The sequence below is a fragment of the Chiloscyllium plagiosum genome, chromosome 20 (assembly GCF_004010195.1).
Source record: "Chiloscyllium plagiosum isolate BGI_BamShark_2017 chromosome 20, ASM401019v2, whole genome shotgun sequence".
NCBI lineage: Eukaryota > Metazoa > Chordata > Chondrichthyes > Orectolobiformes > Hemiscylliidae > Chiloscyllium > Chiloscyllium plagiosum.
In genome coordinates, this window is record NC_057729.1 from 2,431,327 (window position 1) to 2,457,571 (window position 26,245).

The window sequence follows — 26,245 nt, forward strand, 5'->3', positions numbered from 1 at the left end:
TAAAAATATCTATAAAAAAAAAACAATGGTGCTTCGCAGCACCAGGGACCAAGGTTCGATTCTAGCCTTCAGTGACTGCGTGGAGTTTGCAGATTCTCCTCTTGTGTGGTTCCAGTGGGTTCTCAGGTTTCCTCCTTCAGTCCAAAGATGTGCAGGTTGGGTGGATCACTATGTCCAGTGATGTACAGACTAGGTGGGTTAGCCATGCAAAATGCATCATTATGGGGATAGATAGGTGGGGTTTGTCTGGGTGGGATGCTCTTCAGAGGGTCGATGCAGACTTGATTTGGCTGAATGGCCTCTTTGCACATTCTAGGGATTTTGAGTTATGTACAGACCCCCTAGCAGTAGTCAGGATGTGGGGAGGAAAAAAATTAATCTGGAGAAAGCAAGTGCATTTAAGAAAGGCACTTGCAATAATCACGGGGCCTTCAATATCCAGGTCAACTGGGAAAATCAGGTTGATAGTAAATCTCAAGGAATGGAATTCATGCAATAGATGAGAGATCTCTTTTTTAAGCAGCTTGTGATAGAACTGATTAAGAGATAGGCACGTCTGAATTTGGTGGTGTGTAATGGAGCAGACTTGATTAGGGAGCTTAAGGTGAAGGAACACCTAGAGGGCAGTATGAGGGGGAGAAACTGGAATCTGATGTAATGGTATTACAATTTAGTAAAAGTAATTACAACGCCATGAGGAAGACCTGTTCAAAGTTGATTGGAAGGGGAGCCTTGTAGGGAAGATGGTCTTAGTGAGTTTTGAGAAGATGGTAGAGGAACAAAGGCAGGAATTTCTGGGGGTTGTTTGGGAGATACAGCAAAGATTCATTCCAAGGAAACTCTCTCCACAAACGGGGAGATAACACTTCAAAACGAGCTTGCTAAATTCCTTGTTATTCAGGCTTGTTTATTTCTTCCTGTAGAAGATACCACTAATAGACCTCCGCATAATCTGGTTCCTACCTTGGAAGCATGGAAAGATAACCCCAACAAGACTGTTCCTAACAAAGCAGTGCCACTGAGGAGGTAAGGAATAGATCTGTCCAAATGTATGACTGCTCCATGTTACAGCCTGTGGCTTGGGGGAGAAACATTTCCCTGTTTTTGAGTTGGTTACAGATTAGCTGTGCTAATTTATTGGACGAAGTTCAAGCTGGCAATAGACAGCTGTAAGTGCTTTTGTTCAATAAGTGACTAATAGTCTTTGTCATACAGTATGAAACAGAGCCTTCGGTCCAACTCATCCAAATTGATTTTCCTAAAGTGAACTAGTCCCACGTGCCTGCATTTGGCCCGTTTTGCACTAAACCTTTCTTATTCATGTGTTTGTCCAAATGTCTTTTAAATGTTGTAATTGTACTTTCCTCTACCACTTCCTCTGGATGGCTGTTCCATATATGTGTGGAAATAATTGTCCCCCAGGACCCTTTTAAATCGTTTTCCCCCTTCATCTTAAGCCTATGCCCTTTATGCTGCTTATGATTTTAAACCTCTATAAGATTACTGCTCAACCTCCTATGCTCCAGGGAAAGCAGTTCTGTGCCCTCCTTAGAACTCAAACACTCCATCTCCGTGACATCCTTGCAGATCTTTTCTGCACTGGTTCCAGTTTAATAATAATCTTCCTATAGCAGGGTGACCAGAATTGTATGCAGTATTCCAAAAGTGGCCTCAACAATGTGCTATACAGCTACAATGTGACGTCCTGACTCCTATACTCAATATTACAACCAATGAAGACAAGTGTGCCAAACTCTGTCCTCATCACCCTGTCTGCCTGTGATACCACACTTTCAAGGAACTATGGACCTGTACCCCTAGTCTCTTTGTTCGACAGCACTCCCCAAGGCTTTACCATTAACTGTAAGCCCTGTCCCTGTTTGTCTTGCCAAAAATGCAATACCACATATTTAGCTAAATTAAACTCACCATCTGTCACTTCTCAGCCCATTGGCCCAGCTGTTCAAAATCTAATTCATGGACTTTACTGTCTGTAATGCTATCAGTTTTTGAATGTCCGTTTTAATTTGCTGTTGACTAAAGTGGTAGACATCAACAATGAATGTCAGTGTACCTTCACACGCTTTCACACTTGGACTCCAGTTGTTCCAGGAGTTGATGTACCGCTTTTGGAGGGCTATTATAGGTAGACAATGAATACATGCTTTGCTACTGATGGCCAAGAATAAGTCCAAGTCATAGTCATAGAGCAGTACAGTGTGGAAACAGATCCTTCAGATCAACTTGTCCATGCTGACCAGATATCCTCAATAAATCTAGCCCCATCTGCCAGTATTTGGCCCATATCTCTCTCAACCCTTCCTATGCATATATCCATTCGGATAACCTTCTAAATGTAATTGTACCAGCCTCCACCACTTCCTCTGGCAGCTCATTCCATTGTGATAGTGACCACAATTCTGTTATGTTTACTTTAGCAATAAAAAAGGATTGGTATATACTGCAGGGCACGGGTTATTGCTGGGGGAAAGGCAATTACGATGCGATTAGGCAAGATTTAGGATGCATTGGATGGGGAAGGAAATTGCAGGACTGGGCACATTTGAAATGTGGAGCTTATTCATGGAACAGCTACTCTGTGACCTTGATAAGTATGTACCTGTCAGACAGCGAGGAAGTGGTTGAGCAAGGGAGCCGTCGTTTACTAAATAAGCTAAATCTCTTTTCAAGAGAAAGAAGAAGACTGATGTTAAGATGAGTCGTGAAGGCTCAGTTAGGGCGCTTGAGAGTTATAGATTTAGCCAGGAACGATGTAAAGAAGAGCCAGGAGGGGACATGAGAAGTTGTTGGCAGATAGGATCAAAGAAAACCCTGAAGTTTTGTATAGGTATATCCAGGAATAAAAGAATGGCCCAAATCTTTCTCTAGTCAATTAAGGACCATAGTGGGAAGTTGTGCGTGAAATCAGGGAGATAGGGGAAGAGCTACATTAATTTTTTTCTTTTTTTTTTGTCTTTTTCCTGTGTGAATACTGACCATGTTGTTGAGGACAGTACTGAGATACAGGCTACTAGACTATATGGGATTGAGGTTCACAAGGAGGAGGTGTTAGCAATTCTAGAAAGTGTGAAAATAGATAAGTCCCTTGGGCTGGATGGGATTTATCCTAGGATTCCCTGGGAAGCCAGGGATGAGATTGCAGAGCCTTTGGCTTTTATCTTTGTCGTTGTCTACAAGGATAGTGCCAGAAGACTGGAGGATAGCAAATGTTGTCTCCTTGTTCAAGAAAGGGAGTAGAGACTAGTAATTATCGACTAGCGACCCTTGATTCAGTTGTGGGCAAAATGTTGGATAAGGTTAGAAGAGATAGGATTTATAATTAGCTAGAGGAATAATTTGATTAGAGATAGTCAATACAATTTTGTGAAGGGTAGGTTGTGTCTCACAAACCTTTGTTGAGTTCTTTTGAGATGGTGACCAAATAAGTGGATGAGCGTAAAGTGGTTGATGTGGTGTATATAAATTTCAGTAAGATGTTTGATAAGGTTCCCCATGGTAGGTTATTGCACAAAATATGGAGGCATAGAATTGAGGATGATTTAGCAACCACCATCAATCACATTACCAACGAGAACATCATGAAGCTAGTGGACCTGTGCCTCACCATCCACTTCACTTTCAACAACATAGTCTACAAACAAACCAACAGCACACCCATGGGATCTCCGCTATCAGGATTCATAGCAAAGGCTAGAACAAACGGCCCTACCAATCATCAAACCAAAAATCTGGGTTCGCTATGTAGATGACACCTTTGTCATCACAAAACGAAACAAGATCGAGACATTTAACATCATCAACAACACCCTCACAGGCATAAAGTTCACCAAGGAGGAAGAAACAGGCAACAAACTTGCATTTCTGGACGTCACAGTAGAAAGAAAGGACAAGGGGCGGCATGGTGGCACAGTGGTTAGCACTGCTGCCTCACAGTGCCGGAGACCCGGGTTCAATTCCCCCCTCAAGACGACTGACTGTGTGGAGTTTGCACGTTCTCCCCGTGTCTGCGTGGGTTTCCTCCGGGTGCTCCGGTTTCCTCCCATAGTCCAAAGTTGTGCAGGTCAGGTGAATTGGCCATGCTAAATTGCCTGTAGTGTTAGGTAAGGGGTAAATGTAGGGGTATGGGTGGATTGCGGGTCGGTGTGGACTTGTTGGGCCGAAGGGCCTGTTTCCACACTGTAATGTAATGTAATCTAATCTAAAAGGGAGAGTTACAAACCTGTGTATACAGAAAACTGACAAACACTGACCAAATACTCAACTACACCAGCAACCCAACATACACAAACGAAGCTGTATCAGAACACTATTCCAACGAGCCACCACACACTGCAGCACAGACGAACTTCGAAAAACAGAGGAGGACCATCTATGCGACGTATTCAAGAACGGATACTCAAAAAACACAGTGCGCAGATTCCTCAAGAACAAACCATGACAAGCAGACAGCACACAGCCAGAAACCCTAACCACCTTACCAAATATCAAAGAAGTTTCAGAAATGACAGCCAGACTACTTAGACCCCTCAGAATCCTAGTAGCACACACACCCACCAACGCTCTCAAACAAAAACTAAAACTTAAAAGACCCAGTACAACCCATGGACAAATCAACGTCGTCTATAAAATTCCATGCAAGGACTGCCACAAACACTACGTAAGACAAACAGGAAGAAAGTTAGCCACCAGGATACATGAACACCAGCTAGCTACAAAAAGACACGACCCCCTCTCCCTCATAGCCCTACACATGGATGAAAAAAAAACACCATTTTGACTGGGACAGGCTAAGCAAAGACATGCCAGAGAATTCCTAGAGGCCTGGCACTCCAACCACAACGCCATAAACAAACACCTAGATCTAGATGCCATCTATCAAACCCCTAGAAAACGAACAGGAAATGACCACCACAAACTCTATCCAGGTGAAAGATACAAATAGAAAGCAGGAGACAACAGCTTCGCTTCACTTGGAGGTCGCCACTGATGATGTTACCTAGCCAGGTAATGAAACGTCTGGATATCAAACCTACAGCTCAGCGAGCAAACCTACACCCTAAACCTCAACCTGAGCTACAAACCTTGCGATGATTTAGCAGTTTGGATTATAAATTGTCCAGCTGAAAGAAGACACAAGGTGGTAGTTGATGGTAAATGTTCATCCTGGAGTTTAGTTACTAGTGGTGTACCACAAGGATCTGTTTTGTGTCCACTGTTGTTTGACCTGGATGAGGGTTAGTAAATTTGCTTATGACAGTGTTTGGTGGAGTTGTGGACAGTGCTAAGAGAAGTTGCAGGTTCCAGAGGGACATATAGTTGCAGAGCGGGTCTGAGAGGTGGCAAATGGAGTTTAATCCAGAAATGTATGAGGTGTTTCACTTTGGAAGGAGTAATAGGAATAAAGAGTACTGGGATAATAAGATTCTTGGTATTGTGAATGAGCAGAGAGATCTGTGTCCATTACATGGTTTCCTGAAATTTGCCACCCAGGTTGATTGGGTTGTTAAGAAGGAATTTGGTGTGTTAGCTTTTATTGGTAGAGGGATTGAATTTTGGAGCCACGAGGTCATGCTGCAGCTATTCAAAACTCTGTGGCTACACTTGGAGTATTGCGTACAGTTCTGATCACCTGCATTTATAGGAAGGATGTAGAAGCTTTGGAAAGGGTTCAGACGAGATTTGCTAAGATGTTGCCTGGTATGGAAAGAGTCTTATGAGGAATGGCTGAGGGACTTGAGACTGTTTTCATTAGAGAGAAGGTCGAGAGGCGATTATATTGAGACATAAGATAATCAGAGGGTTAGATATGGTGGACAGTGAGAGCCTTTTTCCTCAGATGGTGGTGGCTAGCACGTGAGGACATAGCTTTAAATTGACAGATGTCAGAGGTAGTTTTTTTACTCCGTAGTAGGGGTGTGGAACGCACTGTCTGCAAGAGTAGTAGACTCACCAACATTAAGGGCATTGAAGTGGTCACTGGATAAACATATGGATGAAATTGGAATAGTGTAGGATAGATAGGCTTCAGGTTGGTTCCACAGGTTGGCACAACATCTGGCCGAAGGGCCTATGCTGCGCTGTAATGTTCTGTTATGTACCCGCATCACCCTTTGCATGAAAGTGTTGCCCCTTAGGTGCCTTTTGAATCCTCCCCTCTCACCTTAAATCTGTGGCCTCTAGTTTTGGACTCCTCCCACCCTGGGTAAAAGATTTTGGCCCCTCATGGTCACCCCTCAGCCTCTGTCTCTCCAGGGAAAACAGCCTTGGCCTTTTCAGCCCAACTAGTATCAAACACTCCAACCCTGGCAATCTCCTTTGGTAAATCTTTTCCATACCCTTTCTGTATCTCAAATTTCACAATATTCTTCCTATAGCAGGGAGACCAGAATTGCATGCAATGGTTAGGCCATTATTGGAACAATGTCCTCTGTGGATGTAACATGACCTCCCAACTCCTATGTTCCATGCACTGATCAACAAAGGCAAGTATACCAAATGCCACCTTCACTCTTGTCTATCTGGGATTCAACTTTCAAGGAAGTATGAACCTGCACTCTAAGGTTTCTTTTTGTTCAGCCACACTTTTAGCATATACGTCCTGCCTTTATTTGCCTTTCCAAAAAGCAGCACCTTACATTTATCTAAATTCAACTCCATCTGCCACTCCTTGGCCCATTGGCCCATCTGATCAAGATCCCATTGTACTTTGAGGTAAACTTCACTGTCCACTGCATCTCCAATTTTGGTGTCTAAAATGAAATTTACTTTAATAAGTGACTTTCCATGCGGCTTAAATATTACTCTTTTGATTCCAAATATGCAATGTGTGGGAATGAATGCAAAGATTTAGAAAGAAACCAATGAGAAATTACTGCTCACTCAAGCCACAGCAATGTTTTGAAATGGCTAAGTATTGACATGACTGTGATTTTTACTTATAGTATTGTACTATCTTTTAGGTCTTAATTTGTTTAAAATTTTAATTTTCACTAGATCAACTCGACGAACATCTGAACAATTGAGAAAACAGTTGGGCAAAATTAGAGATACAAGAAGATCTAAGGAGTTGGAATCTTCTGAGCCTCCGGTTAACAAAAAAGCCAAACTGTGAGCTGCTTTATTTAAATTTGTTCCTCTTTGAAGGAATTTGCACGATTGTGAGTTTGATGGGAAGTGCAGGAGGCCTCCTAAGTGTTTGGCCTCCTAATTGACCACTAAACTTGTTCTTCTGTTTTCCTGCTTATGTATTCCCTTGCCTGAGAGTGCCATAATGTGAATGTTAGAATGGTTCCAAGTCATTGTTCTTCTACTTTGAGCAGGGTTTGTAAAATGTTGCATGTGTCCCATGGAATCTTAAGTTATTGTTGGCTTCTTGTTCTTTTATGGCTGCCTGTTTTCACAGTGGATGTCTTTGTCAAATTTAAGGGTTCCTGGGAAGTTCTCAATGAGGGATGCATAGTTTGCTTGATGTGTTCCTAATTGGCTGGTTTTGCAATCATACTTCCACTGCAAAATAGGGTTAGCAATGTTACAAAATTACTCTGCTTTATTGGTTTTCTAAACTGTCATTTTGAAGCGCTCACTAAGTAAATTTGCTTGATGGTCATTTAAGCTTCCTGTTCTGAAAAGACAGATGTACCCAGCTGACAGCGATTTTGTTTGATCTATATTGCTGCAGAGGAATAAAGCAAAAAAAAAATCTCTTGTATTAAATCTAGGGCTCTGACTGGGAAGAGCTCTGGGAGTAGAGCAGGGAGCGTGTCTAGGACTCGAACTAAATTGACTTTGCCTGGCACGCCAACAGTTCTCAAGTAAGTGTTACTTTTGTTGTAAAGAATGTACTGCCTTCTAAGTTGTCTTGGTTCTTTGCGTTTTTTAATAGCAAGTTCTGGAGAGATTTTGAGTTTAGCTTGTGCTAATTTTTTAGTGTGTCAAGTTAGGGTTTCAGATTGAAGTATAAAAGCACCAAGTGACTGCACCAATTTTTTCCCTTGTTAATGGACCATTTTCCCAATCTATTAGAGCAGCTGGGTGTACTATATAATATGTTTTCGTTGGAGACTGATTTATGTAGTTGTAATTCCTCCTGACTTCCAAAGCCCATTGACAATCTACCTGGCACAAGTCAGAAATGTGATGGAATAGTCCTCACTTGCTTGGATAGGTGTAGCTACAATAACACTCCAGTTTGATACCGTCCAGCACCCATTCCGCCACCTTCAAGATTCAGTCTGTCCTTCATAGATGTATGGTGACAACAGTGTCTACCATCAACAAGATGCATAACAGAAACTTGTCAAGCTGGTTTTGGAAGCATTTTCCAGACCCATAACTTTGTCACATTTTTAAAGGACAAGGGCAGCAGATACATGGGAACAGTACTGGCAAGGTGTTTGAGACGTGGAACATGCTGCCTTGGAATTGTAATCACCCTTCTTTCACTGTCGCTGGGTCAAAATTCTGGAACTCCCTTCCTAACAGTGTTGGGGGTTGAACTCATCATAGCCTCCTGTGTTTCAAGCAGTTGACCTTATGTAGTCCAATTGGGAATTTGCAATACATTCTCACCGAGTCAGTGATACCCACGTCCACGTAAAAGTAAATTTTAAATGGTACGATTTGACAACGTGTTTCCACATTAGTAGCTGAGATTTTATAGATTGATTCATCAACTTTTATCTGACAGGAGGAAGCAACATATGGGGTCAAAAGGAAAAAGCACAGAAGAGTTGGAAATGGAAAAAATTGCTCTATTTCAGAAAGAAGTAGCAGACCAGAGAAAACTTAATGAGGAATCACTGAAACTGGCCATATCTGGTGCAGGTATACTAACCAAGCTAAGGTTGGAAGGAGAATTGTATTTTCCTTTTTTTTTTAATGCAGTGATCTAACATTACATGAACTGTTATCGTGGTTTTGATAGCAAGCATCAACCTTTCCCACTTACTAACAGAAATTATGTAGTTTAGTATAGTTTATCTTCTAAGTCTGCATAACTCATGATGCCCCATGCCATGAAGTTTTGAGGACCCTTTATTTGCACACTGGTTTACCAACTGAATGACAGGAAAAAGCTAAATTTTAAGTTTTATGGCAGTGCAGAAACTGACTGAAGTTAATGCATGTTAAAAGATACACTTTTTTTTTTCAATTTCAGTTTTGATTTGCAATATGGGAGCTATTTGTACTTGAATATATCAGATTGAAATAAACATTGCAAGGACATGCCACTGAGCACTTTTATAGCTTTTGGGCTGTTATAGTTATCATTAGGAGATTTTTTTTTTTAGAAAGCTGCACAATTTCATTTAGATGTTGCAAGATAATCCCTGAATATGCTGTCTCAAATTGGGGAATTTGAGAACAGATTTGTGCTACCAACTCTTCAAAGCTATTTGTAACTATCAAAGCAAATGTTGTGAACAATACACTTTTTCTGTATTAACAAAGTTTCATGTGGCCTTTTTTCTGCAGCTGCATCACCTTTAATATTGCTTAAGTCGTGAAAGTGTGCCTGGCACCTTGTTAAATTTGTTTGGCTACATATGCATTTTTTTCAAGGCTGACTTGTGCAAAACCTGAGAGAACCTCTTTGGAATGTTCTCCAAACATGCAGTTTGGAGAAAATGAGAGATGTAACAAAATTATTGTACACCATTGTAGCAGATTAATAAAATGCTCAGTCTCACCAGCCTGAGAGACATTAAGTGCATATTTAATAACTTTTTTCACTTCACCATGAATAACAATACCTTCCATTAATCCCCTGGAATAACTGCTTAGGTTCTTCTAAACTAAAGGATTAAGATAAACTTTTTAAAATGTAGCATCCAATACCCTGTATACACTACTAAGAAGATTACTGTTTAATGTATTGCTTTCAGCTTTTTTTGATTTTTGCTTTTCAGGTCAGAGCAAGAAAAGGACACACATTCCACCTACCAAACCAATGGATATCAAGTTTCACACAGATGAACGCATTAAAACGCACAGTGAAAGCCAAATGGACAGAGTATACAAGGAAGTAGACTTCACCAGTGAACTACGTAAACATCAGCAATTTTCTGTGAGTAGATTTGTTATTATCACTAGATGTATGGATTGTACACTGTATTATGATCAGGGAATGAGGTGAGATGTATTGTATAAATTCTGTTCCACTTTTTCCCTGGTAGTTGTGGGGTAAACTTTAAAAATGGAAATATTAGTTGAGCTTCAGTTGCGATCATAAGCAGATAAACCATCCATAAGCAACTTGTGACTTATTTTTTTTTGCTTTTACTCCAGTTGTTGGGTGTTTGGTGCAATGTTGTCATAATTATTATTTCGATTTATCTGTCTGTAAAGATTTCTGATAGCTGCCATCCTCCAGAATCTTCTTGGATTTGTCTGGGTTTTGTTATCAATACCAAGCTTGTGTTTATCATTCCTTGTTTGGGACTTTCCTTAAGAAGCCATCTTCCCTATAACTTTTATGATACCCACCAGAGTCCTATTGCAACAAATGATTCTCTGCTTTATGTTATGACTCCGAGGTATTGCACAAGAAGTTAAATCCCTGTGTTCCTGGAGTGGCCATGCAAGTTAAATATCTTATAAAGTTTACAAAGTTCCCCAATTTGCCTAGCTTTCAGACCCAGATCAAAAGAAAACACAGACAAGGTTTCTGTATTGAACAAGAATCTTCCTCTGTCGCTCTCTGCTTATGCAATGTTGACCCATAATGCTACTGATCTAATACTACATTTTGAGTTGATGAAGCTCTAATTCTCCTGCAAAGGCACAGACAGGGTAAAATAGATTATGGTCAAATAGGAAATACAGCTCAATAGTCTTGTTCCCAGGTACCGTTGTCATGGTTTCTTTGACTCTTTTCAGACAGACTTGCACATTGCTTCAGTCGTCGTCTGTCTTTCATCAACCAGTGGAAGCAAAGGTGACTGGGTTACTAAAAAGTTTGATTTGTTAGTGAAAAGTCACAGCATAAAGCAACTATTGCAGGAAAGAAACTGGCTGCACAGTTGTTGGCATGCGAGCAGATCTGTCATTGATAACTGTTCACTAATTCGTGGATACATACTTCAATCAACTTCTTGTTGTCAAATAAAAACATCTGTATGCTCCTTTGTCTCCCATATGTTTGCAGCTCTAACTTCAATTATTGCTTCTTCATTGTTGTTTCTGTAATGTCTGGCATGGGTGTCAGGGGACCTCCCATTCAAAACTACAATCACTGTTTTAAGCAAAACTGATTTTTAAAAACTCAGAATAAAAATACATGGTCCTTGCATGTAAAATACACTTGACCAGTCTTATTTTCTTTCAAGTGTGAGAGTAGAATGGCTGTGAAAATTGAAGGGAACACAAAAATCTTCATCTGGCATGTAAATAAAGTAGATAATTTTAAAAAAAATCAACCTGTTCAGATGTGTTGTGACCCGTGGGGAAGGTGGCACTTGAGCATAGGCATTCTGGCCCAGAGGTAGGGGCACTAGCACTGCACCACAAGATGTCGAATGGGATCAAAGTATCTTTCCCCACAGTTGAATGTCAAAGCACGATTGATTATTTCTGTGCCATTTTGAACTGGGCTCCCTTCTGTTTTTGTATTTTTAGATGAACGTGATGATTACTGTACTACAAAACCGTTCAGATTTAAGGTTTTGGGTGAGAGTTTCTGGTCAGAAGGGGAGGATGAAATTTTTTGCGTGACAGGTGGTAATGATCTGTAGTGAAGACAAATTATCTCTGAATTTGAGCAAGGAAATTCAATCATGGCTTGAAGGAAACAAACTTGTAGGATTATGGGAATTGAGTAGGAGGTTTGGGACTGACTAGAAGCTCCTAATTGTGTTCCCTTCAATTAGGCTTGATGTATAAAATAGGTACTTCCTGAGCAATAAATGACTGACTACCATTTTTCAATTCACTTTGTTACGATCATGGAGTTTGTTGGACTTGGGATCTTGGGAATTTCAGTCAAGTTGATATATCTCATCATTATTGACTGATTTATGCAGATAACGTTCATTGCCTGTTAAGTCCTGCATTGTGCTGCTGCTTTTTCCGTGCTGTGATGTGCCCTGGAAGCAGGCAAACAGTGTTAAAGTATAAATAATATCTTGGGAAGGTTCTGGTTCTTGACTGTTTTGCTGACTTTCAGATTGATCTGTATTACCAGATCATGTCTTGGTTGGCATGATCTGTTGTCAACTGTGGCTCAGTTGGTAGCAATCATAACTGAATCTGAAGATTGTGGTATAAGTCCCACTCTGGAACTTCCAATATGAAAACCAAAGTTGACACTCCAGACAGCACAGCATTTACTTTGTACTGTCTTGAAGTGCCATCATTTAGATGAGTTGCACTTAACCAATGCCCTTTCCATTCCCCCAAATAGCAGTGTTTTGAAGAGCAGAGAGTATCCCCTGTGTCTGGCCAACATTTATCCCTCAGTTGACATCCCAATGAATGATGTTTTGGTCACTTTTCACATTTGATTGAAGCTGGCTGAGTGCAAATTAGCTGTTTCCTATATTACAGACAACACTTTTAAAAAGTGCTACTTCATTGTAAAATGCACGGGAATGTCCTGTGGCTCTGAATGGTGTTATTTAAATACAAAATTTTTTTTCTTTCCATTTTGACCCATATTTGAACCATTTTAAAGTGTTGACAACTAACCATGTTAATGTATGTTAATTTGCATTATTTGCAATGTGTATTGTCTGCTTTTGATAATACTGGCTACTTGCTGTACAGACACATGGACACAAAGGAGCTACAGTACCAAAGCCTTTCAACCTATCATGTGGGAACAAAAGAAAGCATGAGGCTACAAACTCCCAAGAATACGTTTCTCTGGCACAGCAGGTAGAAGCATTTCAGTGTCGCACTCCATCACGCTACCAGCTGAGGAGCAGTCATCAGGTGGAAGAAGGTAATCTGAAATTCCGCCGGACTTTAAACAGATGACCAAATCCTAAAGTAATCAATCTTTACCCTGCTGTAAAGATTAATGTGCCTATCGGTCATATTTTCTCAGATTCTTTGAAACACGCTTGGTAGATCATCCATCTTAGGATTTAATTCTCTACGAGATCTTTCTGTATTGGGTGACTGCACTAAAAGAGCACTTTAGCTTCTATTCGAACAGCTTTCCTTGCACTTCAGATTTAACAACACAGCATCAGTGATTTTTTTTTAAGTGACTGAGAACAGTAGACAGTGATAAATTACATCCAATGCATTATCTGGATTGTCATTTATATTGGTATTTTACCCTGTGATAGACTAATAAACGAGGTCCAGGAATGTGGAGAATGGATTGCTAGCTGCCTTTTGAGATAGAAAACAAAGTGGGAATAAAAGGAAATTGTACAGAGTGGCTGAAGTTAGGATGCTTGCCCTACAAGGGTCCATGCTGGAACCACTGCTACTCATAATTGACCATTTAATATCTTGCATTATATTTTGGTTCCCAAAATTTGTGGATGGCACAAATGGATGAAGTGGGGCATGATCTTTAAGAGGGCAACAGCAAATTATAGCTGTTTGTTTATAAAATTGGCAAAGTCGGCAATAATTGGCACATGAAGTTGAACACATATGAAATTGTGCATTATTGTTAGGTCAAATTGCATAATTTGTTGCTCAGATGCCAATACAGTGAAGTACAGGAACAAAGATCTTGAAAGGGCACATCCATTAATAGCTACCAGCTGGGCAAGACCATAACACAGCAAACCAAGCACTATGCTTTTATTCCCAGAGAAAGAGATTTGTAAAGAAGGCAAAACGTCAAAAAAATAGTTCTTTTTACCATTGTTAGATCCCACATTTTAATACTGCATACCATCCTGGTTGTCATTATTATCTAAAGGATGTTGAGGCACTGGTGAGGGTGTGAAGAAGATTTGCATTAATAATGCCAGAAATATATACATATCAAAGAAAGACCTGCTTCGCTTCCCTGGGGGAAGGGTAGGCGCAGGAGCAAAGCTCCTGCTGAACGGCATGCAATCGATCCAAGGAACTGTGATTGGAAGCTGCTGTTGTGACCTTGGATGACTGTGCAGCCAGAAAGAAAATTGGATGGAGTGCTGCTCAAGAGTGACCAAACAGAGGTGTTTTTAAAACAATATGAAGTTTTGGTTGGAGTAAATGCAGTCTCATGGGGAAGAATATAACTAGAAGTTATCAATGTAAATAGTGGCTAACGCTTCCAATAGGGAATTTAGAAAAAGCTTTTGCACTCTGAAATTGATATCTGAATGAGAGCATGATAGCTGTATTGAAAAGGAGGCTAGAAAACTATCCTGACATTACCACCTTGTACCTGTCATTCCTAGATCCTGGACAGTTTTCCAGACTGGATAACCCCAAACTCTTAATATCCTGGCCCTGTGTTTCTTCACCTACTCCTTCTGGGAGTTTAATTTAAAGAATCCCATTTTCTTCCAGACCAAATGGACTTTGGCTCCATTTTTAAAGCAAACATAGCCAGGTTTTTTGAATTAATAGCACGCATCCACATAATTAGAAATGAGTTATGTGTTGTGGTCATTGTTGGATTGTGCTGGTAGAGTTGATTTTGCCAGTTGAATAGTCGATTTTCAAAATCCTTTGATTAGTAGGCTGACTGGTTTACAACGCTTTAAGAAGTTTCCTTTATTTACCTCCAGTGCAGGGATGTTTATTGGCTGTTTTTAAAGGTTTGGTTTCCACCGTATACTAGACACAGTTAGTCTATGGCTTAATGTGTAAACTGGTGTTGAAATTCTTTTTTTTTAATCTTTTCTTGTATATTCCTGCAAGTGGAAACTACAAACCTGCCAGTGTCCTTAATGGGTTGCTGTAGTTATTCTGAACTCTGTGAACGCATCTTAGTGGGTTTTGCATTTATCCCCAAAAGACTTCCCATGTGCTTTTTTTTCTCCTCCTGCTTCATCTTGATGTTATTGTTGAAGTTGCAAGTGACATTTTCATGTCAGATGTAAAGCTATAGTGTAGAATGTTGTGTACAGGTGAAATATGTCATTGTCAGAAATTAAAACAGACCTGCAATTTGTGTTGCCATGTTCCTTTTACTTCATATTAACCTTTTCTCACTTCAACCCATTCCTTGTTCGGCCCATCTCAAAATTCCAACTAGTTAAGGATTCAGTTAATAGACCTCTGTCAGCCCTTCAATGAGAGAAATTCAACTGAATTTCTACTGTAGAATAACTGGTTGACTGAACCCGATTCCTTTTCCTTTTTCATTATTGTTCCCCTTCTGATTGAACCATACAAGTTCCTCAGACAGAGGTCTGAACAGTATCTAAGCATGGTGATTCAGTGGTTAGCATTGCTGCCTCTCAGTACCAGGGACCCAGGTTCAATTCTGGCTGTGTGTGTGTGTATTTCTCCCAGTGTCTGCGTGGATTTCCTCTGGGTGTCCTGGTTTCCTCCCACAATCCAAAGATATGCAAGTTAGGTGAATCGGCCATGCTAAAATTGCCCATAGTGTTCAGGGATGTGTAGGTTAGGTGCAGAAGTCAGGGGTAAATGTAAGGGTCTGGGAGGGTGACTCTTCGAAGGGTTGGTGTGGACATTTTGGGCTGAAGGGCCTGTTTCCACACTGTATGGATGACCACGTTTGTGTGCAGAATGAATCCGTATGGAGCCATTTTAAATTTTATTCATGTTCCAATGAAAAAAAGCTAGCAGACAAACCAAATTATTCTACTCACTCTTGTTTTCCATATCCCTTTACCTTCAAATATTTTATGCAATTTTCTCTTGTGTCCAGTGGACTCTGCCTCAGCTACTCCTTTTGCAAAGCATTCTCAGTTTCCACCAATTTGCCAATTGGGTCATGTTTAGGTACGTTTGAAATCTAACATAAGCAATAAATATATTTCCTTTGGCACTGACACAGAAGGTCCGCTTTGAATATTTGAAAATTGGATTGTGTGCTGCACATATTTATGATTTACAAAGGTATTACCAGCTTTGGAGGGTTTGAGTTATAGGGAGAGACTGGGGCTTTTTTTCCTTGGAGAGGTGGAGGCTGAGGGGTGAGCTCAGAATCATAAGGGGCATGTGTAGGGTGAATAGCCAAGTTGTCATGTTAGGATGAGGGAGTCCAAAATTAGAGTGCATAGGTTTAAGGTGAGAGGGGAAAGATTTAAAAGGGACCCGAGGGGTGCTAGCCCTTTCTGGGGTGTGTGTGTGTGAAATGAGCTGCTAGAGGGAGTGATGGAGATGGCTGTTTAAAAGGCTTCTGATGAGTACATGAACAGAGGCATATGAGTCAAATGCTGACAAATGGACTTAGGTCAGATTGGGATGTCTGGTTGATCCAGTTGAATTGGACCGAAGGTTCTGTTTCCTTGTTTATGTATCTGTGACTATAACATAGAAAGAAACAAAGATCAGCTGGCACATTGAGCCTACCTCACTAAATCATGTTGCAAATGAACATCCTAACTCCCCCATGTTATCAGATCAAGCTCTTGATAAAGGATGACTGCGATGCATCCTGCCAGACTTGTATTTGCCTCTTTTTACAAGTTTTGATGTTTTTTAAAAATGTTTTGCAGGATGTGCAGACTTGCACAAACTGGGATCATATTCAAAAGATGTCTGAGGAAAAAGACCTTCAAATATCTAAGCTAGATTTAAGTTTATCTAACTGAACATATCTATTCACTCATCCTAAGCTCTTTGCCTGTGTTAGCAGAGTATATATAAAGCAATACCTAATTCTTTCATATTAAGAGCCACATTGCCTCAAATTCATGTTGTCTGATTTCAAAAAGATAACGGAGTCTCATGTGACATGGTTTACACTAGATTTTCGCCTCCACCTGAACCTTTTTTGAGTCTTTAACTGCGACAAATAAACAAAGAACAAGAGTCAGTGACTCAGCCATCGAGCCTGCTCTGTCATTCAATAAGATCCTGACTGATCTGATTTTATCTCAACTGTACATTCCTGCGTGTCTTTCCCCACCCCCATTTTAATTTTTTTTATCTCCTCGGTAATCAAGAATATATCTCTCTCTGCCTTTTAAAAAATACTTAAAGGTTCTGCATCCACTGCCTTTTGAAGAATTATATTATCAGTTGGAAGCATGCGCAAAAAAAATGCAGATGGAGTTTTATTCTTTGTTCTAATCTTTGAATCCCTACAGTGTGGAAGCAGGCCATTTGGCCCATCAAGTCTGCACCAACCCCTCAAACTATATCCTACCCAGATCTGCCCCTGTACTGTGTCTCTGGAACCTTGTGAACCCCATAGCTAATCCACCTAATCTAAAGGTCCTTGAACACTACGGGGTAATTTAACATGGCCACTCCACCTAACAACCTGCACAGATACTGATTTGTCTTAAATGGTGGCCGTTTTTACTTTTAAAACTATGACCTCTGGTTCTTTGTGCTCCCCTAAGAGGAAGCATCTTTTCTTCATCTACCCGGCCACATTCTCAGGATCTTGTGCTTCAATTAAGTCACCTCTAATTCTTCCAAACTCTCAGACGATGCGGGCCTAGTGTTTCCTCCTAAAGCAAACTGTCCTCCATTGTAGGAGGGTAACCCCCAATCAGGAGTGAAGGTTCAGGAGGCGGGCATGATTCCGACAAATGGAAGATTTTTATTTAAGCAGGAACCAGTTAATGGAGGGAGAGGGCCAAAGGATCTTCCTCAAATCTGGTCTGTAAATGAGAAAGCAATTTTTCCCTTTTGATCTATCTTCCAATCTGATAGAAAGATTAATGACAGATTTTACAGTGAAAAGCAGTATTTTATTCATTGAGTTACAATGATCGCATACAACGTGGTCACTATGTTTTTTCCCTCTTACTCTGTATATCTAGTCCTATGAGAGACCTAATCACTGCTGGGCATTCCTATGGACACCCCCCAGGTTCCCATGATCTTATGCTGTTTAACAGACACTATAATCACAACCTTTGGATCTTGCTATGCCTCCTATTCATTCACATTCCAAAGTTACTAGCAATACTCCTTTTAGATCTGTCTCGGGCTGGCTTATTTATATGTGCTGCATTTATCAGATTGTTATTGTTCTTTACATTTTCCACTATTCTAGTTCTTTATGAAAAATACAAGAGACAGTTAGTTATTTTTAACTACTTGGTATAACGCTTGTAATATTGTTTTTTTTAATGGTAGTCCTAAAAATTAATTACTATAAAAGACTTTAGCTGTTGTTCTGCTAGCTGCTTAATGGGTTAATGGGCTTTATCTCGCACCTCATGTCTGTTTATTTAAGAGGACAATTATCCTTTCACTTATGAAACTAGGATTAATTATTTGTCTGATTTGTAGGCATGTTCTTATCAAAACTGTCTGGAATAGGCTGTTCGTCATGTTTATCTTTCCAGCCACTTAGTCTTCTGGTGCTGGGACAGGCTGCTCTGTCTTGTTTGTCTATTTGTGTGAGTAGATATGGGCTGTTTTGGTATAAGCATGTATGGTACACCCCTACATCCATGTATTAGTTGAGTAAATCTTCTCTGAACTATCTTCTCTGAACTATCCTGTAAGTATGATGACTAGTACTGTCAACAGTACTCCAGATGGAGTGTCCATAATGCCCTATATAACTGCAGAATAACATCTCTATTCTTTCATTAATTCCACTTGCGGTAAAATATAACATTCTGTTGGAGACAGGAGTAGGCTTTTTGGTCCTTCTGAACCTGCTCTGCCATTCCATATAATTGTGGCTGATTTATCCTACTTAGTACTCTGTTACCCTTTCGTCCCTTTAACTGAAAAACTTGATCTAACTTATTTTTTGACAATTCAGCGTTTGATCACAACCACTTCCTGTAGCAGAGAATTTCACAGGTTCTCCAACTCTCTTTGGGTGAAAACATTCCTCCCCTCAGTCCTAAATGGTCTATACCATATCCTCAGAAAGTGACCTCTGGTTCTGGACTCCCCCTGTTATTGAGAGCATCCTTCCTGCATTTACCTTGTCTGCTTCTGTTATATTATGAACCAGGCTAGACCCCCTCAAAACATTTAAAGGAAGATGCCAAGACCATAACTTTTTTTTAGTTGTTTTAAGTGGACATCCCAGTGGATAGCCATTTTGTATTAAACAAAACCGTTTGTTTAGAGTACCAAATGAGTAGGAAGGGGTTTAGAGGGATATGGGCGAAGTGTTGGCAAATGGGATTAGATTGGATTAGGATGTCTGGTTGGCATGGAAGAGTTGGGCGGAAGGGCCTGTTTCTGTGCTGTACATCTTTGACACCTTCCCCCAGTTTTTAAGGTGTGAGTATAGTTTTAACCAATCAGGTCTCATTACTTTTCTGGGTCACTTGATTGCTACATGGAGGACCAGAATTAAAACTTACTGATTAAAATCTAATCAGTGTTGCATAAAATCACTGATTTGAAAGATGTAGATTTACTGTATTCTCTTTCAGGTCCTTGCAAGGTGTCTGAAAAGATCAAGCTAACTAAACCACATACTCCCATGTTAGCAACTAAGACCCGTGCTCGACCAACAACTTGCAAGAGTGCAGCTGAAATAGAAGCTGAAGAACTGGAGAAAATACAGTCGTAAGTGTGAGATTTCAAAAGCCTAAAATGTTTCCCGACATCTTTTGATACTTAAATGCTTATTTTTAGAGTTGGTGCGCAAAAGTTTCCCCTCAACCAGTATTTTGTCAGTATTACAATGTAGGATTTTCTCTTTCATGATTGATGGAATATATGTGAAGATTTAGTTTGTAAGTTGCAACAGTGGAACTGTTAGAGCCTGAAATTGTTTATTTACACACCACTGGCCTGATTTATTTGAATGTAAGGTGAGTCCATTATTTGTTACTTATTTACAATCTGGTCTGAATGTCCACTTGAATTTTGTCAATCTCTGGGTGGCTTTCTTCGCTTCATGTAAAGCTTGCCCTTGTATGCAACTCGTCCTGACTGAAGCTACATATGGTTGCTCAGGCTTTTGAGCTTTTAGAACTGCGCAATCAGCCAGTTGGCTTTCCAAGTCTAAGTATCAGACCTGTTGGAATACAGAATCATGTCTGTATTGTGTATTGTTAAGCATTGTTCAGAGGCGTCAGGGCTAAAATGCTTGAAAAAGAAGGACACATTTAAACAGCATCAAATGAAACTAGCAATTGTCAATCTTTGTTCTTTGAGCAAGCAGACTGTTAAGGGTGTTGCTAGCAGAGGTAAACTGTCTCTGACCGTATTGTCACTAAAATTAAATGTTGAAATGTATGTGCAAATCTTTTGCATGCATAGGATAGGATCCTGTATGTTACTATTGTTTGCTAAGCATTACACTGAAACCAACTAAAGATTATCAGTCAGGTCCCATTCATGCATGCTCGGAGCTTCATATGTTAACACAGGATCCTGTTTTATGTAGTCAAAAGGAATAAATATTGAGGGGGGCAAAGAAGGGTTATGGAGACTGCCAATCTCTGGTCATGGAAAAGCAATTTAAGTCAATTTGCCTGACTCTAAGATTTACGGTTAACTAGTCCTGCAGAGTGGTAGATCTAGTGATGGTCATGTCAAGGAGGAATGATTTAAAGCCTCACATTGGAGGTAGCCATTGCCTGGCAATTTATACCATTAATCAACCCAAACCAGCTGCTGATCAGGTTTTGTTGCATATGGACATGGCGTATAGTTTCTCTTACCTGAGGAATCATAAAACCTGCTGATTATTGTGGATACCCCAGTTAATTTTATCTCTGAGGTAACTCCGATAAATATTTGTTCAGTAATTAAGGTACATGAAGGTATTCCACAGATCAGCCATGATCTCAATGCAGCTTCAGCTGAATGGTCTACTCCTGCTTCTATCAGTGATCAAGCCCACTTTTGATCTTGTGATTTGAGCCAAGGTCATTGCAGCAGCTCTAGATGTTTGCGTCCAAGGCACCACTGTGCTATGATGTCCTGGATTGTCAACAAGCATAAGTGTCTTCCTTTTGTTCTCAATTTGACTCCAACCACTGAATTGTGCCCCCACCTCGACTCCTACTGAATGCAGTTTACTTGATATGGTAAATGCTGCTTTGATGTCTAAGGCTTTCACTCTCTCTGTAAAAGACAATTGTAATCTTGAATCAAACATGAAGCCAGGAACTAAGTAGCCCTGATGGAACCTGATTTGGGCATCTATTAGCATGCTGTGGCCAAGCAAGTGCAGCTTGATAACACTGTTGACCACCTCTCTGAATTACGCTGATAAGGCTTCAGAATTGAGGCTTTGAGTAGATGGAGAGAATAGAGAACACTGGTCTATTCGGACTTTTCTCCATGAATACTTGGACGAAGTTAAGTAACAACTACAATTTCATGTTGAGGTGTTAGGGACCCAGATTAGTGATTGAACTGGAAATTAATTCAGACCTGATTCCTGCTTTTACAGGTACAAATTCAAAGCCCAGGAAGTAAATCCCCGACTCCTTGAGGGTGGCCCAATTCTTCCAAAGAAGCCACAGATTAAGGAACCAACAAAAGCTATAGGTTTTGATCTGGAGATAGAGAAGCGCATCCGTGAGAGAGAGGAAAATAAAAAGCCGGAAGAGGCAGAGGATTACGTTTTCCATTCCCGTCCCTGTCCTACTAAGATACTAGAAGACGTAGTGGTAAGCATTCTTCTGTTTCTTTACTCTGAAAGAAAAATAGTGTTTCAGGCATTTATTGTAATATCAGAATTAATTCCTAGATTCGATACAACATGAAATTCTGACTTTGAACTATCTAAGGTTGTAATTTTTGCTTGTTTTTATGATGATTGGTTTATTGTCTCATTGAAGGCGACACTTTTCTTTTTCCCCCATTTTCAGGTTGCTGTTGGTTGAGCTGAAGCAATATTTGATCAGTTACTAACCTGTCAATCCATTTTTAGAAAAATAATTTTCCATTGTGTGTGGGTTGTTTCACAATGTATGAATACTTACTTGCAGGGAGTTCCAGAGAAAAGACTGCTACCTATAACTATGCCTAAATCCCCAGCTTTCACAATGAAGAACCGAGTGAGAATTCCACGCAAGGAGGAGAAGGTAAGAACATAGATTATAATTAATGATAGATGTCAAATAAAAGCTCCAGCTCTATTCTGATCATTACCAAAACAAATCAATTTATTGCTTCATGCTTCATTTGAAAGTGAAAAAGCAGCCAACTGCCACCATATAATTGTAGAGATGTTCAGCATGAAAGAAAGCCATTTGGCCCAATGGCCACTGCCAGGCCATAACCACATCAGTAATTTGTTTTAGAACAATTTTTTCTTGTAATGGAACATCCTAAGGTCTTTCACAGGAGCATTGTAAAGCAAAAACTGCTACTGAGTCTCAAGGAAACTTCAGGTCAGATAATCAAAATTGTGGTCAAAGAGGGAAGGTTTAAAGACTGCCTTGTCTTGTGGGGGCAGGAGGGGAATTAGCTGGAGAGCTGTGGAGGGATTCTTTGAGCTTGATGGGTAAATGAACTTGAGAAACAGAGCTCAAAATATAATAAATTTCAGTCCGAGTCAAATTCTGAAGTAGTGAATTTTATTGAAATGTTCTTGCAAGACTGGTGTCTAACAAGTAGGCACCCTGATCCAAAAATTACTCCACAATTTATACAGTTTAATTGAGTCTCTCTCGGTACTTCCCTGTTTACCTCATTGGCCTTCAAACCTGTAAATATTCCTTCTTGTGTTCTGCCCCTGCCCAGTTGCGCTCCGCCCTTGTTTACTTCTCCCCTCCTCCAAGCTGGATGACCCTGACTCTTATTTACCCTCTCCCTTATTTGTAACTCGCTTGGCTCGTTTCAGTGCCTACATGAGGGCAATATGCCGAGTTTGGCATAACTCTATGTTCTTTGCATCTTATCTGTTTGTCTGTAACATTGTTTGCAGGCACATTTCAATCTTGTATGCACATTTTTTAGCTAATGAAAAGCAATTATGTATTTCCTTCACATTGTTTCAGCCAAGAATGGAAACAATTATACACTGGTGTTAGTTCATTTACCTTGCATAAGCAATTATGGTTGCAGAAGTAACACTTTACCTATATCCCACAAACTAAAGGACGCCAACAGGTAGAGAATTTACAATTTGGGATGCTTGGATTTCTTGCAGTGAAGAGTTTAATCCTTCAAGTCTTGTTGTGTTGTGTTGTGTTGGAACTCAGCAGGACAGATTTAAGAGCTCAAAGGTTCCAGCTTCTGATTCTGTGGGTGTAGTGCTGTTAACAGCCCAGTGTTACTTTACAGCAACTATAGCTGTTTCAAGATGTCGCTCTTTTTTCCCTCTGCTTTTTCTCTGGAGAGAACTTTTACTTGGATGGTTTAAAGACTTTGTGTAGGTAGCATGTCTTTTTATCTTGGGCATGGGAAGATGCCTGGTGTCATAGAAGGACTAGGAGTAGTTAGCACTGCTGCGTCACAGCGCCAGGAACCTGGGTTCGATTCCTGCTTCTGTCGACTGTGGAGTTTGCCCATTCTCCCCGTGTCTACGTGAGTTTTCTCCTAGTCCAAAGATGCGTAGGTTGGGGTGAATTGGCCATGCTCAGTTACCCATAGTGTTCAGGGATATTTAGGTTAGGTGTGTTAGCCATGGGAAATGTAAAGTAATAGGGGTAGTGGAATGGTCTGCGTGGGATATTCTTTGGAGGGTCAGTGTGGACTTGTTGGGCCTAATGGCCTGTTTCCACCCTGTAGGAATTCTATGGTGCAATTCAAACCTGCTCCATCATTTTCCACTGATCTCTTTTCCACTGTCCTGCTGTTCCCCATAACCTTTTTAACCCATTGCTAATTAAAAATTGAAAAACCTGTTACTAGGTGATCTGTATGAAGGCAAAATTAACGTTCTGGAAACAGCCATTTTCCCATCTGTGTGGCTCTTGGGTATTGACTAGGAGAAAGCTAATTCATAGTTACCTTTGTGTTATGTTGTGAATGTACTTAGGATTACTTGGAGGACTGGAGTTCTGAAGGAATGTTGTAAAAGGAATTTAAACGTTTGTGCAGATACCTTCTTAAAGAAGCCACTCCAGGTCACTGAAAATTCTCTATGCTTGGTAGATCTTATTAAAAATATCACCAGCATCCAGTGCTGTGATAATAGTTTGCTTTGGTGCTGACTGTGACAAGGCTGTTTTGCATAGTGACTAGCTTAATGAGGTTGTTCTTTTTATCTGATTCAGTTGGAGGAAAGAAGCTACCTTGCCACTCTGCTTCCTGAAAAGTAACACCTCTTGATTCGTGATGAAAACAAGGAAACTGTCTGCAACTGTGTATGATTAGTGACTTTATCACGTGCCAGCACATCAGAGTCTATTACTTGAGAACATCCTTTTTTTTTTGTCTTCAAGAGCAGCTCACTTGCTGAATTGTTTTTTCTGCAGAAGGCCAACCTCTTTCGGTTTTTTTTTTCTTTGAAGAATGTGTTTTTAGGGATATTGGATAACCATATTTGCTACAGTACTGATTTTCTGTTAACTAATTATTCAATGGGTTTTTGTTTTGAGAAACTTGATTGCTAGATCCATGTTTTAAAACTTTATTATAGAATAGACATTTAATTTGTCATCTTGGTAGCTGGAAAAAATATGTTTATTTCATGTTGTGTGTAGTGGACCATTGTAGAGACAGTACACTCCTGCAGCCTTGGTTATAATACAGTTTCATTGACAATTATGTCCTAAATAATAGTCTTTCACTCATCTATTTGAATTTGTATTTTAGTGTTAAGAGTGTGAAGTCAATAGTCGGTAATAGACAAACTATCATGAAACCCCTCACAGTATACCTATTAGCAACTGTGGCTATACCTATACCCCAAGGACTTCGGCATTTGAAGGCTGTTCACCACCCTCTTGAGGGCAATGAATGCTGTCTTGCTGAGTGATGCAATGTCCATGAATTCAAATGCCATCAAGATGTATCCCATGGCTTTCTCTACAATAACCCCAAGTCAATGATACTGGTATTGTGACAGTCTTGCTATCTTGTTAAAGCCCTTTCTTATATAAACAGTGCTAATTCTTCACTTTCAAAGATTATAGCCCTGGGACTCCCTCAGATGATTTGTCATGCAGCACCTTGATTGCTTAAGTCTTGAGCGTTTGATCTGTTACCCTAAGCTTACACTACCCCTGGATTCTGCACCAAGCAAACACTGCTAATTGGCTTCCTCCCTATTCTCAGCCACACTATTAATGGCTCCCCAATGTTTATTTTTTGTTTGAGCACATGAAGGGTCTGGATAGCTTTTGGGGTTTTTTGTTGAGCTCCAATAACAAGACATGGCTGCATCTTGAATTACTGTGTTCAGATCTGGTCTTCTTTCTGCAGGAAAGATGTTGTGAAACTTGACAGAGTTCAGAAAAGATTTATAAGTATGCTGTTGCTGCTCCTCGGATGCTGCCTGAACTGCTGTGCTCTTCCAGCACCACTAATCCAAAATCTGGTTTCCAGCATCTGCAGTCATTGTTTTTACCTACTTTTTATAAGTATGTTGCCAGGGAGGAGGGGTTGAGTTATAGGGAGTGGCTGAATAGGCTGGGGCTATTTTCCCTTGAGCGTCAGAGGCTGCATGGTGAACTTAGAAGTTTATAAAATTGTGAAAGGAATGGATAGGGTGAATAGGCAAGGTATTTTCCCCGGGGTAGTCCCAAACTAGAGGGCATAGGTTTAGGGTGAGAGGGGAAAGATATTAAAGACCTCTGGGGCAACTTTTTCAGAGTGGTGAGTATATGGAATGAACTGTCAGTGGAAGTGGTGGAGGCTAGTACAACTGCAATATTTAAAAGGCACCTAGATGGGTATATGAATAGGAAGGGTTTAGAGGGAAAAGAGCCAAATGGGACTCAGCACAGACGAGTTGGACTGCAAGATCTGTTTTTTGGTATGCATCTGACTTTGACATACTGGCTCCCAGGGCACTTCTGAACCCTAATTGTTTGGATCTTGTTGCAGCTGCATCATTTTACTCAAGTGGAATTTCTTTTCTCAACAGCCTTGCACTAATGTGGGTGGTTTATTTGTATGGCCATGGTAAAAACAAGGACTATATATTGCTGGAAACCAGAGTCTAGATTAGAGTGGTGCTGGAAAAGCACAGCAGGTCAGGCAGCATCCGAGGAGCAGGAAAATCAATGTATCTGACAAAAGCCCATCATTGGGAATGAGCCTGCAGAATGGAGAGATAAATGAGATGGAGGTG

General features: G+C 40.3%; 1 protein-coding gene across 2 annotated transcripts in view; it reads left to right on the forward strand.

The window, feature by feature from the left end:
* The window catches only part of tpx2 (TPX2 microtubule nucleation factor), a 38,342-nt gene that overhangs the window by 5,512 nt on the left and 6,585 nt on the right, over nt 1-26,245 (forward strand). For both annotated transcript variants that reach the window (XM_043710109.1, XM_043710110.1), the window contains exons 3-11: nt 924-1,026; nt 7,015-7,128; nt 7,740-7,832; nt 8,708-8,844; nt 9,930-10,087; nt 12,784-12,961; nt 19,473-19,608; nt 21,449-21,668; nt 21,990-22,085. In XM_043710109.1, the coding sequence (XP_043566044.1) occupies nt 924-1,026; nt 7,015-7,128; nt 7,740-7,832; nt 8,708-8,844; nt 9,930-10,087; nt 12,784-12,961; nt 19,473-19,608; nt 21,449-21,668; nt 21,990-22,085 (1,235 nt within the window). The remainder of the gene's footprint in view (nt 1-923; nt 1,027-7,014; nt 7,129-7,739; nt 7,833-8,707; nt 8,845-9,929; nt 10,088-12,783; nt 12,962-19,472; nt 19,609-21,448; nt 21,669-21,989; nt 22,086-26,245) is intronic.